This window comes from Aspergillus luchuensis, chromosome 7, assembly GCF_016861625.1.
Source record: "Aspergillus luchuensis IFO 4308 DNA, chromosome 7, nearly complete sequence".
Taxonomy (NCBI): Eukaryota; Fungi; Ascomycota; class Eurotiomycetes; order Eurotiales; family Aspergillaceae; genus Aspergillus; species Aspergillus luchuensis.
Genome location: NC_054855.1, coordinates 2,882,823 through 2,898,627, shown reverse-complemented (window position 1 = coordinate 2,898,627; position 15,805 = coordinate 2,882,823). Strand labels below are relative to the sequence as shown.

The window sequence follows — 15,805 nt, the reverse complement described above, 5'->3', positions numbered from 1 at the left end:
GACAAATGAAACAACCCAAGCGCCGTCTGTAGAGAGCTAAGGGTCATTCATGATAATGAGACAAAAATTCTATCCCAATCGAATCGATAATCCCTTCTCCCGCTTGTACACCACACATCGTGACCCTCTAATCACGTACGGATGCCATTGATCTCGGCAATCCGGGGTATCCTTCATCTTTTTTCCATCGCATGTCGGCTTCATTCTTCCAACTCCGCACTTATGCTCCCGTTGATCGTGATTTAGTGGTGGCCCTCGCCGTGGTGGTGGTGGTCATCCTTCAGGAAGAAGTGCTCGTAGGCGCAGTAACCGGCGAAAGCAACGCTGGCAATGCCGAAGCCAGGGAAGATGCGCTTGAAACGGTTGATGCGGCTGAAGGGACCGGTGTATCTCCAGGCCTCGCTGGGTAAACTGTCAGTAACAACACGTAATTCTTGAATCGGCGGTGGATGTATCGTACTAGCGAGCCCAGGGGTCCTTCTTGGCCCAGGCCGACCGGGGGTGGGCGGCGGCCTTGAATTCGTTGATGTCAAATCCGGTGGGGTTGGGAGCCATGGTGAGCGGATTGGCGATGGATGAGGGGGTGAGTTGGTGGTGAGTTAGACGGCGGATCGAGTATTCAGATAAATGAGACCGAGATCCGCAGGGTCCGGACAGGCAATGGACGGGAAACCGGGGGTGGTAGCGCGAGAATAAGGACAGGCGGAAACAGAGGAAGTTGAAGCTGTACGGAAACGAGGGAGTTCGAGCGAGGACTGGGGGCTTGGCGCACTAGTCCGGATTCAGCAACCGCAGCTGTCCGCCTTCTTCGCCGGCGAGGATGAGCCCGTCCGTCCCAGAGCCCAGCGCGAAAAGAGCCGACCGAACCCCCCTCCCACTCCGCTTCAACTCATCGTTCATCCCAATCTCAGATGCGTGACGGTTGATCAGCTCTCTCATCGCTGCCTTTCAACATGCCCCCTCCCGTCGGCCGATACGGGCCTACTGGCCTAACAGCTTCCTATACCCACCTACAGCAAGCCCATCTCCAGCAACAGCAGCAAGCCCAACATCACCCGGCTCATGCCCAGTCGGCCAACTCAGCCCTCCCTCCTCCATCTCTCGGTGGTCACCCCGGTTTTGCCGCCGGAAACCCGAACACAAATATCAATCCGTTTACACTGTCCGGCACCGGTATCGCAAATGGTATGTCCGTCGCAGGGTTCGCGAGTGCCGGGGATGGAGGCGGCACCGGACTCGCCAGCCACGCCGCTCAGATGGGCTTCGCACGAGGCGCGCAGATGCAACAGCAGCAATTACATCAGACTCACGATGGCCGACTGGCGCTCGAGGCGAAGGCCGGTGCGGTGAAGACGCGGATACGTGACGTATGGAGCCACAATCTGGCTCAGGAAATGGCCATCCTGCGACAGTTCGTCGAGAAGTATCCCTACATCAGCATGGTAAGATGCAGCTAGCTGTGGAGCTGGGAAATTATGAAGTTGCTCGGCTCCTTTTACTGGGAGAATGAGGGTCGCTAACCAAAGCCCAGGACACCGAGTTCCCCGGTATCGTCGCACGTCCAATGGGAGCGTTCACGAATAAAGCAGATTACCACTATCAAACTCTCCGGTGTAACGTCGATCTCCTGAAAATGATCCAGCTCGGTATTACCTTGTTTTCTGCCGAAGGCGAGGTACCCCCGCCCAACGCTACAGATGCGAATGGACAGCCTCTCGGAAACAGCCTCGTCCCTGCGCCGTGCACATGGCAGTTCAACTTCCGGTTTTCGTTAGAGGAAGATATGTACGCACAAGAGTCGACGGCGATGCTGGCCAAGGCGGGTATCGATTTCTCTATGCATGAGAAGAACGGAATCGACCCCTTTGAGTTCGGTGCTCTTCTGATCAGCTCGGGGCTCGTTCTTTTGGAAGATGTCCATTGGGTCTCTTTCCACTCCGGTTATGATTTCGGATACCTCATGAAGATTATGCTCTGCAAACCTCTTCCCGAGAACGAAGAGGAATTCCACAAACTCCTCAAAATCTTCTTCCCGTCACTGTATGATATCAAATATTTGATGAAACATGCGGGACGCAATCAGGCTGTAAACGACTCTCCGTTAACGCCAGCCGCTGCTCAAATCCTCACTAATCTCGGACAGAAGTCGGGTCTGCAAGACATTGCGGATGAGCTCGGTGTCAAGCGCGTCGGCATCGCTCATCAGGCAGGGTCGGACTCTCTCGTGACGGGTGAGATCTACTGGAAGATGCGCCAACTCGTCTTCAACGGCAGCATCGACGAGTCGAAATACTCGGGTCAGATTTGGGGCTTGAACGGTCAGATGCCGGCTTTGCTGTACCACATGCAGCCACATCAGACTCCCAATCTTAACGGCGCCACAATCTACTCGGCTACCGGCACGCCAAGCACCCCCAATGCCGGTCATCTGGGCAGCCAAACCCCCCATACAATGACACCTGGTGCCACTGGCGGCGTCCTGGGGCAATTCCAGCTTGCCAAGTCATGAGGCTCATCGGTTCGTCTGGCTGTCTTGGTATTATCTCCTTTCAATATTTGGTGTTAGATCAGGCTCGGGGAGTTCGAGATATTGTCTACGTTTAGGTACATTTTCCCTGACTCTTTGCTCTCTTGCTTGTATAGGCTCCTACTCCTGACCGGTTGGATCTGGCAACAGCACCCGGATCCACGGTCACTTTTCTCCATTGAACCTTAGCCGGCGGTTCTGATTACTTTTTTCCACCTGTTTGTCATGTTGCTTTCGGCAGAGTTGGCAAGGAATCTATATGATGTGATGGATGTACATAGCATGTGGCATCGGTTGTGTTTCTTGGTGCATTGTCTTGTTTGCTAGTGTGTGTTTTTCTGTTTTTTTTTTTTTTTTTTTTTTTTTTTTTTTTTTTTTTTTTTCGGTCCGTTTCAAGGAGTTCATCGCCTGCAGTGCCTTCGCATTGCCTTGGAGGTGGGTGTTTGCAATAGGTGTATGGTGTTCGTCTCCGGCTGGAATGTGATCTACGTCAAGCATTATTTCGTTAAGCGTCCGGGGTTTACCACTCCATTCGTTTCTATCCCCGTAGGTAGAACTGGTTGGGAATCTACTTTGCCTCTTATGATAGACATGTTAATAATTAGCATTATCAAACTATCTTGTTAGTAGATCAGACCCACTTAACCCTTCGTGGCTCAATGACAGCCTGGCAGTTATGCAGAACGCGTTGTATTACCCCGTCCGCGATCGGTCTGCTGATCTTGCATCGGGAGGGGGGACTCGAACCAAGACTGTCCATCCCTTGATGAGCCTGATAGGGGCAACCACATCCGACGCCTAGATCGGACCCTTCCAGGCCGACGCTCGGGTCAGTCTGCGAATCCGGGGTAGCCTATCTCACCGGTAGTCGTAGACAAGGTTCCGATTGCCGCTTTGAGTCGCAGCGGAGAAGCAGGGGGCACTAGACCGCTTCGGGGCAAGGAATCCGGGCGTGCTTATCGAGGCGTATCTTATCGGTGGTGCAGCGGTCGTGCTGTACAATCATATCCTCCTCTGGCAATGCGCTCGTGCAGCCATGCGCTCGCTGCTTATAAGGTGGGTGGTCCCCTCAGTGTCGACTATGGTTTCACACAGTCTGGGTGGTAACATCACTTTACTTCTTCATTTCTCGTCCTACCGTACAACTGGCCAGGTCGCCGGTTTATTTTCCAACTGAGGAAAACATATACTTTTATCTCTCCCATACTTAGTTTCTACCGCACACCAAAGACTCACTTTGTTGAGAAATAATCCCGAGCGCTTGCATTACACCGCTCCTTCATCATGGTTCTTGAGCGCCTTCAACAGCTGACCCACCAGGTCCAAGCTACTTCACCCCCTCCTCACCCTTTGGACCCTCTCTCGACGGTGGAAATCGACGCCGCTGTCGCCATTATCCGCAAGGAATATGGCAAGGTCAACTTCAACGCGGTCACTCTGTATGAGCCCCGCAAGGCGGAGATGATGGCATGGCTGGAGAACCCGCAGAAGACTCCCCGTCCCACTCGTGCGGCCGACGTCGTTGCCATTGCGCCAGGCGGCAAGGTCTACGATGGAATCGTCGACCTTGATGAGAAGAAGATCGTGAGATGGGAACACACGCCTGGCGTGCAACCCCTGATCACCATGGAAGATTTGCAGGAGGTCGAGTCGATTGTTCGCAAGGACCCCAAGGTCATTGAGCAGTGTGCGATCATCGGCATTCCGAAGGAGGATATGTACAAGGTTTACTGTGATCGTAAGTTGTCGTCGTACAACAGGTTGTGACTTGCAAGATGCTAATTCATCTACAGCCTGGACCATCGGGTACGACGAGCGCTTTGGCAATGGTGTCCGTTTGCAGCAGGCTCTCATGTACTACCGTCCCCACGTTGACGATTCTCAATACACCTTTCCTCTGGACTTCTGCCCTATCTTCAACGCGGAGACCAAGCAGGTCATTCACATCGATATCCCGCCGGTGCGGAGGCCCATCAGCAAGGCGCCTCCCAACAACTATCACCCCGCATCGATTGAGACAGAGGGCGGCTACCGGACAGATATCAAGCCCATTCACATCACGCAGCCAGAGGGCGTTTCTTTCGGTATCAACGGACGTACCATCGACTGGCAGAAGTGGAACATCCACGTTGGTTTCAACTACCGTGAGGGTATCGTCTTGAACAACATCACCTTTAATGACAATGGAAATGTGCGTCCTGTGTTCTACCGTCTGTCTCTTGCGGAGATGGTCGTCCCCTATGGAAACCCCGAGCACCCTCATCAGCGCAAGCACGCTTTCGACTTGGGAGAGTATGGTGGTGGCTACATGACCAACAGTCTATCCCTCGGCTGTGACTGCAAGGGTGCTATCCACTACATGGATGCTGCTTTTGTCAACCGCGCAGGTGCTAGCACCATCGTCAAGAACGCCATCTGCATTCACGAAGAAGACGCCGGCATTCTCTTCAAACACACCGACTTTCGCGACGAGTCTGTGATTGTAACCCGTGGTCGGAAGCTAATTATCTCCCACATCTTCACTGCCGCCAACTACGAGTACTGCGTCTACTGGATCTTCCACCAGGATGGCACTATCCAGCTTGATATCAAACTCACCGGTATTCTGAACACCTATGCCATGAACCCCGGCGAGGACACCAAGGGCTGGGGCACTGAAGTTTACCCTGGCGTCAACGCACACAACCACCAGCACCTCTTCTGTCTGCGTGTGGACGCCAACGTCGACGGACCCAACAACACCGTTTTCCAAGTCGACGCAACTCGCAGTGAAGCCGAGGTCGGAAGTGCAGAGAACCCGTACGGAAACGCATTCTACGCCAAGAAGACCAAGTTCACTACGCCTCTCGAAGCAATGTCCGACTACGACGGCAACACGTCCAGAACCTGGGAGATTGCCAACACCAACAAGCTGAACCCCCACAGCAAGAAGCCCGTCTGCTACAAGCTAGTCAGCCGTGAAGTACCTCCCTTGCTTCCCAAAGCGGGTAGTTTGGTCTGGAAGCGGGCTGGATTCGCCAGACATGCTGTGCATGTCACAAAGTGTAAGTGCCTACCATGACTTTTCCAGTTTGAACTGCTTCACTAATTTCTAAATAAAGACTCCGATGACCAAATTCACCCTGCCGGTCGCCACGTACCCCAGACCTCGGGTGAACCATCCCAGGGTCTGCCAGCCTGGATTGAAGCCGCTGGTCCGAACACCTCGATCGACAACACGGACGTCGTCCTATGGCACACGTTTGGCCTTACGCACTTCCCCTCCCCTGAAGACTACCCCATCATGCCTGCTGAGCCAATGACTTTGCTTCTCCGTCCGAGACACTTCTTCGCAAGGAACCCTGCCTTGGATGTTCCTCCTAGTTTTGCTCGCACGCCGTCGCAGGTTGCTGCTGGTGCTGGAGCATGCTCTTCTTGTAAGAAGAGTGATGGATCTAGTGTTCAGGTCTAGTTTGCATGTATCCATTTTTTCTTTCTTCTCTTCCCTCTTTGTGAAGGTATCTTCAAATGATTCCCATCATGGCTTTTGTTTTATTAGCATTTTAGTTAGCCTTTGGAATAGGATTTTCTGAAATCATTTGCCTTGTAGTGGATTGACCTGTAGATTCCTTCCCGGTAAGTAACTTGATTGCCGCCCGGTTATTTTCTTGGTTGACCTGAATATGGAAGTCCTACAACTGGTGGAGCATATATCAAATCCGTACAGATTTCCTTTCCCACAACATTGATTCCATGACAAATTTTACACAAGTTTCCCTTTCCATTCCTAGACCAGATGTGAATTGGCGGACGACCCAGACTGTGAAGCTTGCTTGGCCACTTCGTACCCTTGCAATAGTGACGCAGCAGTATTAACGGACACCGGGTCCCGATTCACGCTGGTAGATTATTTTATGGAAACCTCCGAATAACAAATAACAAATAACAAAATCTGCTGCCTTGACACAAATGCTTACCTCTTCACTGATTCCCTTTCCTAAATTACCTGGTACTGTTATATTTGTCTATATACTTGAGAGCTACTTGGTCCATGGCCAGGTACCGGGCCGCCATGGGATTGCATCACACGGTGAAATAATGTGCACTCACTGCAACTTTTAGCTTACGATTCCCTGTGCTCGGTGATTCTATACACGTCGCGTATTGTATGAAGATGGTTCTTCACCAGCCGCTTCACATTCATGGCTGTTAATTACATCAGCTGATTCTCGCCCTGCCTCTTCTATAAGAAGCTCGCTTCTCCTCTCCCTCTCTTCCTCTTTATCCTCACCTCTTTCATCCTCACACTTCTATCAGCATCATCAACATATATACTCATCTCCATCTTCTATATACCTCATGGCACCATCGGCACAAGCACCATCCTGCAAACGTCTTCCTCTTTGATATACTGGACTTCCTACTTTTCCTCTTCATTGTTGGACTTCTCTACCGTGTGCTCAAATATTCCCTGTTCCATCCTACTTGAAGGGTCCAGTATATCCTGCCATGCAAGTCACCACACCATTCATACTCCGTGAAGGGACCTATATCCATTCTTAATCTTCTCACGATATTGGAGAGCTTCCGATACTGTCTGTCGCTCGTTCTCATTTAACGCTCTCCCTAGCTTTCTCGCTCTAATCTGCCAGGAAAACTGGTATAGCTGCGATGCTCAACTTCCATTGGTGTCAAGACCAGAGCACTGTCGAGCTACTTGGTCATGGTCGATGCGTGCTTCAATGACACCTTCATGATGCTTGTATCACGTTGTCGATGATATCGTGATCGTAATAGCGGATATGTGTCATACCGCATGTCGCTCATATCGCTTGCAGGATGGAGAGGATGGATATATACCCATCAATCGGCGTGGTGAAGGTGCGGTCGCCAGGTCCACAGAGACAAGCTATGTCAGTAGCTTTGAGCTTCGGCTGTTGCGATGGGGTTCGCTTGATTGAGGGCCTCGCCCTGAATCACTCACTTAGTTTCGAGTTACAAGCTATCACAACGATTCAGTGATTTTCGGCGAGAGACCACCATACACATAGCTGTCGGGGGAACACTCAGACGTTTGATAAACACGAGCAGGGCATACTGAGGCTTTACCCATTCTATATCTCCCCAACGCAATGGCATACGAAGTCCAAAAAAGACGCAACGCATCTTGCCACTTCCGTCCCTCTATATCAAGGGAACATCATCACGGCGGGGCCTAGCACAAGACCATTTTCTCTTTAATATCGATGCATCTCTGATGATACGATCAATCTTTCAAGCAACCTTCGTCAAGCTCAATACGCTTGACTGGACTGCTAGCCAACGGCGCTGTTGTTACAACTGAACTTTGGTGCTCCCACAAACTGTCACACTACCGGCTCTTCGCGGAAGACTTTACTCCATCTACTCGTGGGTTTGGATTAACCAAGAGATCCATAGTGAGACCAGTTTATGTTTTCTGCCGGCTACGATATTAATATGTATAAGTCATCTTTAGCACTCCTCAGCGCCCATTAGTCACTCCAATCAGGATATCGAACACATGGGCTAACCCCCTATACGGCTACATCTACGAACTATCTAATTGTGCAGTGTGAGAGACTACCCGACAGCATAACTTGCCCGTCGATACGAAGAAGTAAGGGCAATTGATTCTGGAAGGCTTCAGTCTATGATGCTGGATACATCCTCGTGCATACATCTTTTCCCATGGGCCTCTTCAAATAAGGCTGTGTCACTCGTTCTTTGCTTGGAAAAGCATCCGACCCAACTAGGTCATTATCGTCTCATGACCCGCGAAATGTGTCTTTGAGAAACCTCCCCGCCGAACGTCTAATGTCATCAAAGCCATCATGGATATACGGGACTGTACATACCGTCAGAATGCGCCGAAATGTTTCTGGTTGCGACCAGAAAGAAAAGCCATTCCTGAAGAGCTTGTTGTCATCCAAGGCTAGTTGTTGCCGAAACAGACACGGACTATCACGATACTCTGTGGAGGAACTGGTATCTGGTTCTGGTTCCAGGGCACAGAAGTACTATGAAGTACGTTCGCCAAATCAAATGAAGCTTTCTTCAACATCAATGAATCAACTACCGCTGTCATTGCGGTAGATATCTGCAGGAGTACATCCTGGCGTGAGCAAGGATGGGTGGGGCTCAACATTCCGGTTGGTTTCGATATGCGCGCTCCTTCAATCGGTGGTTCTATCTCGTGTTTTATTGTGTTTCTTGTTCTTTTGATAGTCAGGACGATACTCAATTCTGCGTCATGACTTCCAATCCAACTCAGGAGCCACGAGTCTGAAGATGCCACACTTCAGTTGGATGTCCCCTAATCAAGTTGGGCTTACGCGCGTCAATCTGTATCCAATGATGCTACAGATAATGATGAGAGAGATTCGGTCCGATCTGGCGAGTGACGCTGTATCCACTCAGTTGGATCTCGATGATGTCTAAGAGGCACTTCGAGAGACGAAACACCGAGGACAATAACAGTGCCAAGTTGAGGGATTAACGCCAAGTCAAGACAAGCGACGCTAGAAAGATCAGAAACGAGTCAGGTTACACACCGCACGCTATTTTAGGTATGAACAGAGATGCTCCAGGTCCAAGAACAGTCAGGCCTGCGTTCATCCAAGGCAAGACGTTGCGCAGCTCATCCAACCAACAACACTGAAATCTTCTCATCCCAATATTTGTAGTTCGAGTGCCAACAGCCATATCCGAGACCTGCCAAATCCTTCGTCTCATTCGTCCACGTCATCCTCTCCAGTGCATACTGCATCTTGATCTGGACGGCGTCTGGCCTTGACGCATTCAGGCTGGTGGGGGAGTATATGATCTCCCTGAGACGGCGTCTTTCGATGCCTACATCTGCAGGCGAACGAAGGAACGCAAATATACAGCAATATAATACTTAGGAGCTGGTTCGGCCAAGCAACACAATGGAGCTGCTTTCACTCGTCCGACAAGAAAGGTACAGAACAGTGCGCTGCCTACTGTGACCGGGCGCTTTATCTGCTCCTCTGCCAGCGTTTTTGCTATGCCGTCTCCTTCTATATCCTTGTTCGTCTGACTTCAAACAATACTGCTGGCTTCGTGAGTCGCACATTGTTTACGACCATCGAGGCTCGTCCTCACTGCTGCTTTTCCTCGACTGGTATATCTCTGGTTGAAGCTCCCTCATGCTACGCTTGTCAGGGAACCTCGCGTTGATCAGATGAGATATTATTTTACGAACTTTCCATAAAGCTGCGCAAAATTCTAATTCCTGGATATAATACACGCAGCGACAACGCGGAGACGCATTTCTCCAAGACATCCCGTTCATCACCGAAGGAGCAATCAGACGTGGGAGCATATTCTCGCTTTCCATGTGGCGGACAAGAAGACAGACACTCCATAATTCACGTTCATGTATGCGGGGATTTGCAATCTTGAAAAATCATCAGATGACATCCATCAATTTTGACGCTGAAGCATTCGATGTCTGGAGATTTTCCAGCAACACACAAGAGGCACCGTACCCGAAAGTCTATACAGCTGGAAATGTTTCTTGGATGTGAAGAGATCACCAGATTTCACCGCTATGTATCGCTGATGGGAGTCATTTATGGATATTATGTCTATCCGCCAAACAGTTCGTTAACAGTTGATACTGCTACATGCAAACCCGTATTTGAGGAGTCGAGAATATGATGTCAGTCCTGACCAGCAGATGAAAGCGAAGCTGGCCAGATGCAACCGGTCATACAGAAAACAGATGGAGATGGATGGATCCCATTTCCTCGTGACGCCAGATAATAATAGCTAGATTGCTTCCAGTCTTGCGGAGGAAAGTTCCGACAGGCATAGGCGATCGGAATGTCGAGACTATGACAATCACAACCTACTTCATCAATCTGCCTACGCTAGTAAGACACGTTATCAGATCCACGACTTCCACCATTACTCCAGAAGTATCATGGCCAGCTACTGGCAGTTATGGGCCAACTGGGTCATGAGCCAGTGGAGAGATTTCATATAATACTTGTCCTTGTCGACCTATGAAGCCTACGAAAGCTGCTACTGGTGGACACAGCTCTTAAGGGCAACGAACTTCCAGCTGGGGCGTCGACGCAATGCAGGCTGTGTGGCCTTTAGCCTTGCTGTCTTGCGCGTCATGATGCTTCAGAGATAGTGTCGTCAGATCCGGGCTTGCCGATGTTATACCCCGACACCATTGCTAATCCCTGAGCAAACACTTAGTCCATCATTGAACAACATATTTTTCTTTTTGGATTGATGCTTTTCAGTACACTCGCAATGACAAGTCTTGCGTCGGCTGGTCTTCACGGCGACCCGCTTTTATCCAGGTGTGTGGGTAGTCGCTAACGACCATGGATGGTGTGTTGGCGATTATACTATATCCTAATTCCGGGAACCCGTTCGAATACGTTCATCTCCCCACATTATCATTGCTTATCTGATTGATTGAGCAAGGTGTTATGGAGCCATAATCAGCGTGGCCAGGGCCTGGACTTGGATAGACCATCGCCGTTGGGCAACATCTCCTTCTTTAGTCTTACTATTGGACATTCTACCATTGAGTTCGTCGTCGTGCTTCAAATTCGTGGGACTGAACTTTCCTTGTTCGGCCATGACTACAGTACACCGATTATGCTCATATACACGGCGACATGGAAGCAGCGACTGGAGATATATAAGATGCTAGTCCAGCGTCCCTCGATCGGAACAGCCATGCACTCCAGTGTAAACTATTTCCATCATGCGAATCCTGAGAACGAGCAGTAGGTGCTCTTAACAGTACCTACTATCGACCAAACGAGTCTGTATGGATAGCTTATACACCAGCATATGAACAGCCGTTCAACGGCATGACAGAAAGCAACAAAGCCAATATTATAGGTGACAATTCAGCCAGTACACCTGAGTGTGCTTCTGTTGTCTCTCGCCACCCGGATACGCCGGTTCTATGGAGCCCGGCCCTGGCACAGCTAGTATGTCTGACTGCTACGATACACAGGCACTCGATGGTCACGCTTTGCTCTCTGATCTCATCTGCAAAACAGCTTCCAGTACACTCTGGAAGGGCATATGGTACAAAATATGTGGTCTGATAGGTGCCATATCGGGAATCGATCGCCCGGCTCAATTTCGATCTATTTGGTAGCTGTCAGTGAGCTCAAAGATCTGAATCCTATGCACCCAGCAATTAAGCATGACTCGAACACTTGCTACATCACGAGCCAAGATGAAATATCGCAGTGTCATACGATGGAGGAGACAATCCTGCGCAGAGTACTCAGCCTGCGAGCTACACTGTGGCCGTGCGAAACTCTCCAGACGGGCTGGGTTTGGCCAGAGTAATTCCATTGGAAAGGGAAACTCTCCCGCTGGCGGACATCGTTGCGCTGGTTGTTGGAGACGAGAACAATGGCACGCGTCTCGTCGAGACGATCCAGTTCATGGGAAACCGAAAGGAATGTCCCACGGAAAAGTATTTCGCTGGCAGCTGGTTGCTGTCACCGGCTGGCGGAGATCCTTCTGCGGTGCCTCATGCTGGGCATTACGTTAGCTGCCTATCAATACAGGACAGACACAGCAAACAGTCTTTTACGCCTTCATATGAAGATGGATGGTTGATTGTTTGTAGCGGATGCTGTTGATGATCTGGATGCTCGAATCAATACTCATCATGCTCAGTCCTGAAAACTCAAGCATATAATAAAACCAACGGAGTTGGGTCCGTCATAATGCTCAATCAATCAACATCAACACGATATTTCAACATCCCACGTCACTCGCTGGCGCCAATGACCTTCAGGTCATGGAGACATGCGAAGAGGCTCTGGGGATTGTCCGGGTGTCTTGACTACCTTGATCTGAGGTCCATAATGGGCCCGTGATGAAAGAGAACTGGATGTATAGATGGCTTGGATAGTGTGGAAGCCTAAAGCTGGGGTTGGTCTACTGGGGAGTGTCACTACCCTACTTTGCAAAGGCAGTTTCTGTTTTAAACGGGGTGGGTGGATGTCTTTGCCCCCTACACATTTCCTATTACAACAGCTCGAAAAGCAGCAACTGATGGTGGAGATTTGATGTTTCTGTTTAAAACAGTACTATCAGTTATTTTTAACACTACTGGTGGTAATAGTAGTATTCAGTTCCTCACGTACTTACAAAGACTGAAGCAATTACCATCAAATATATATCTAGCAATTTGGTCTTTCAGTACACCTTTTCTTCATTTTCTGGCCCTCTCATTGGTTTAATCCTCTTACTATTTACAGTTATTCTACTACTTCTTTTATCTCTCCTATAATTCTTTTTTAATATCTTTTTCTAACATTTCTAACACCTTTAATACTTCTTTTTAATATTTCTTTCTATCTGCTGGCAGTATCTTCTATTTTTTATATTTATTATATTCTTCTTTCTTTTTTTTATTTCTGATAATAACATCTCTTCTTTCTTATTCTCTATTATTTCTGATTTATTTAATTCATTTAATTCACTTAATTCACTTAATTCACTCAATCTACTATATTATATTTTATATTACTTTTTTTTTATATTTCTCTCTGTCTAGTATCCATAGTCTTTTTCTATATAATTTACTTTTTTTATTACTTTTTGTCTTCTTATATTAACCTTTCCCTATTAATAATTCTATTATTTTTAATTTTTTTCTGAGCCTGCCTGTAGCTATTTTTTATTTTTTACTTATTATATATAATCTTTACTATTTTTAATTTATAAAAAAATTTATATTTTTTTTAGAATCACTTCCTGCTTCTTTTTTAAATTACTTTTTCTGTTTTTTTATTTTTTAAGATCTGTATATTTATTTTTTTATATTATTATTTAAATTTCCTGTACTGTTCTTTGTCTTATTATTATTTTTTAATTTATTATAATTTTATTTTTTAAAAAAAATCTTCCTATTATTATTATATATAAAATCTTTATAATTTTAATATATATTTCATTACCATGTTATTATAATCTTTATTTTATAAAGTAAAAATCTTTTTATTATATTTTATACTATGCTGAACATGCGGTTTTTAATATTTTATATTATTTATTAAAATTTTTATTAGTTATATTTATATAGTTTATCTTTATCAGTATTATATTTTCTTTCTTTTTTAATATCTGTCTTATACTTATAAGATACTCTAATTATTTCTAGTTATAATATATAATATAATATATATATATACTAGCTTTCCTGATCTTTTGTAACTTCCTGTTTTCTTTAAACTTTAAATTTTTTATAAAACTTTTATATATTTTATACAGGAATACTTAATTAATTATATTAATAGATATTATCATGTCAGTTTATACTAGAAATATTATTAATATTATTATAAACTTCAGAATAAATATAATAAGAGAAATTAGTCTTCTTGAAATTTTTACTTAATATTTATAACTTAGAAATCACTAGTTTTATTTATATATCTTTTCTTTTATTATATCTTTCTATCTGATTAATTATCTTTTATTTTATTAGTTAATTCTCTGTAAGTCTTTATTTATTATTTCTACTATTTTATTATTATATATATCCTTACCTTCCAGTAGTAGCTTTTTTTTTTTCTTGAAAAAAAAATTATTATTATAATTATTATTATTATTCTTCTTCTCTAATATAATAAAATCTTTATTTATAATTATTACTCTATTAGATCTGCCTGCTTTAGTTTTTTTATATCTTATTTTTTTTTAATTTTATTTATTTATATCTTTACTTCTTCTTCTGTTATTTTTTTATTACTAGATATAACTGAATTTATATACTGATTTAATAATATTATTTTATAAACTGCTTCTAGTATTTTTATTTTTTCTCTTTATTTTAATTTATATTTTTTATCATATACTTTAACTATAAAAATTATTATATTAAATAAGATTTAATCTACTCTTTATTAATCTCTATTATTTATATATATTTTTACTGGCTTATCTCTGTGTAAGAATTATAATACTTTAAATAATATTTATATTTTTTTTTATAAATATCTTTAAAATAATAATCTAGTAGCTTTTTACTGGAATTATAAAAAATTTTATTTTCAGGTATTAAAATATTATATATATATTTAATATATTATATTTTCTATTTTATATTTTTTATTAGATATAAATCAGTTGCAGCTTGGTATAATAAATAATAATATTAATAATATATTATTTTTTAGATTTAACTAGTCTTTATTTATTTTTATCTATATCTCAGAGATTCTGCTCTATTATATTAATATTTATTTAATTTTAATTTAATATATTTATTTAAAAGCCTCAGTCTTTATTTCTATTCTTTCTATATTTTTATTTATTTTTATTTATATATTAATACTCTCTATCTTAATCTTTTCTAGATGAAGTATAAGTTATAGTAAATTTTATATATTTTTTTATTATAATTTCAGAGCCTATTTTTAATATTATATATTTATCTTTTATTTTCTAACTATTTTCCAGTTTTTTTTTATTATTTCTTATATTATTTTCTGCTATTAATTTTTCTTTTTATTTATTCTTACAGTTCAGATATATATTAGTATAATTTAAAGATAATTATATTAAGAATATTATATTTTTATAAGATTCTAGTAAATTATTTAAATAAAGTTTATCTTTATTTTAATTATTAGTATATATAATTTTTTTATTATTTTTTCTTTTTAATTATCTTTTTTATTATTAAACCTTTTTTGTATATCTTCATGCTTATTTTATTATATTTTGATTAATTAATAAACTTATATTTTTATAATATATCTTATTTTAATAATTTCTGACTGTGGATTTTTTTTTATTTTTTTTTATATATTTATCTAGATAATATAAATATCTGTTTATTCTATTCTATATATTATATTATTTAATTAATTTATTTATCTTATTATATTTTTAAATAGCTTTATTATAATCTATTATATAAATATTTAATTTATAATTTTATATTCTAATAATACTATTTTAAATACTTTCTATATCCTGGCTCGCTTTCAGTAATCTTTTATATATAAAATAATATATTTTCTTTCTATTACTGTTTATATTATAGAGTCTATTTCAGTTATTCTTTTAATTTATAGAATTTTTTTAAATATCTTTCTTACATGGACATGATTCTACAGGATATACTAATATTTCTTAATTATTATTAATTTTATATAGTATATACTAAGCAGATTCCTGTTTTTAAATATAATATAAGATATTTTTTATATCAGTTTATTTCTGTATCTTCTATATCAGCTATTTTATTTTTAT

At 43.3% G+C, this 15,805-nt stretch overlaps 3 protein-coding genes across 3 annotated transcripts; 2 read left to right on the top strand and 1 right to left on the bottom strand.

The window, feature by feature from the left end:
* Positions 1-242: 242 nt before the first annotated feature.
* On the bottom strand, positions 243-555 carry AKAW2_70963S (NADH dehydrogenase [ubiquinone] 1 beta subcomplex subunit 3; the record flags this gene model as incomplete). The annotated part of the gene is made up of 2 exons (XM_041683603.1): positions 243-402; positions 461-555. 2 exons carry the CDS (start codon positions 553-555, stop codon positions 243-245), a joined length of 255 nt encoding a protein of 84 aa, XP_041547847.1.
* A 398-nt stretch (positions 556-953) lies between these two features.
* Positions 954-2,509, top strand: AKAW2_70962A (CCR4-NOT core DEDD family RNase subunit POP2; the record flags this gene model as incomplete). Its single annotated transcript, XM_041683602.1, has 2 exons — positions 954-1,442; positions 1,532-2,509. 2 exons carry the CDS (start codon positions 954-956, stop codon positions 2,507-2,509), a joined length of 1,467 nt encoding a protein of 488 aa, XP_041547846.1.
* Positions 2,510-3,811: 1,302 nt separating this feature from the next.
* Positions 3,812-5,978, top strand: CAO1 (peroxisomal copper amine oxidase; the record flags this gene model as incomplete). The annotated part of the gene is made up of 3 exons (XM_041683601.1): positions 3,812-4,265; positions 4,321-5,571; positions 5,629-5,978. The coding sequence occupies 3 exons, from the start codon at positions 3,812-3,814 to the stop codon at positions 5,976-5,978; spliced, it is 2,055 nt and encodes a 684-aa protein (XP_041547845.1).
* Between the last annotated feature and the right edge of the window lie 9,827 nt (positions 5,979-15,805).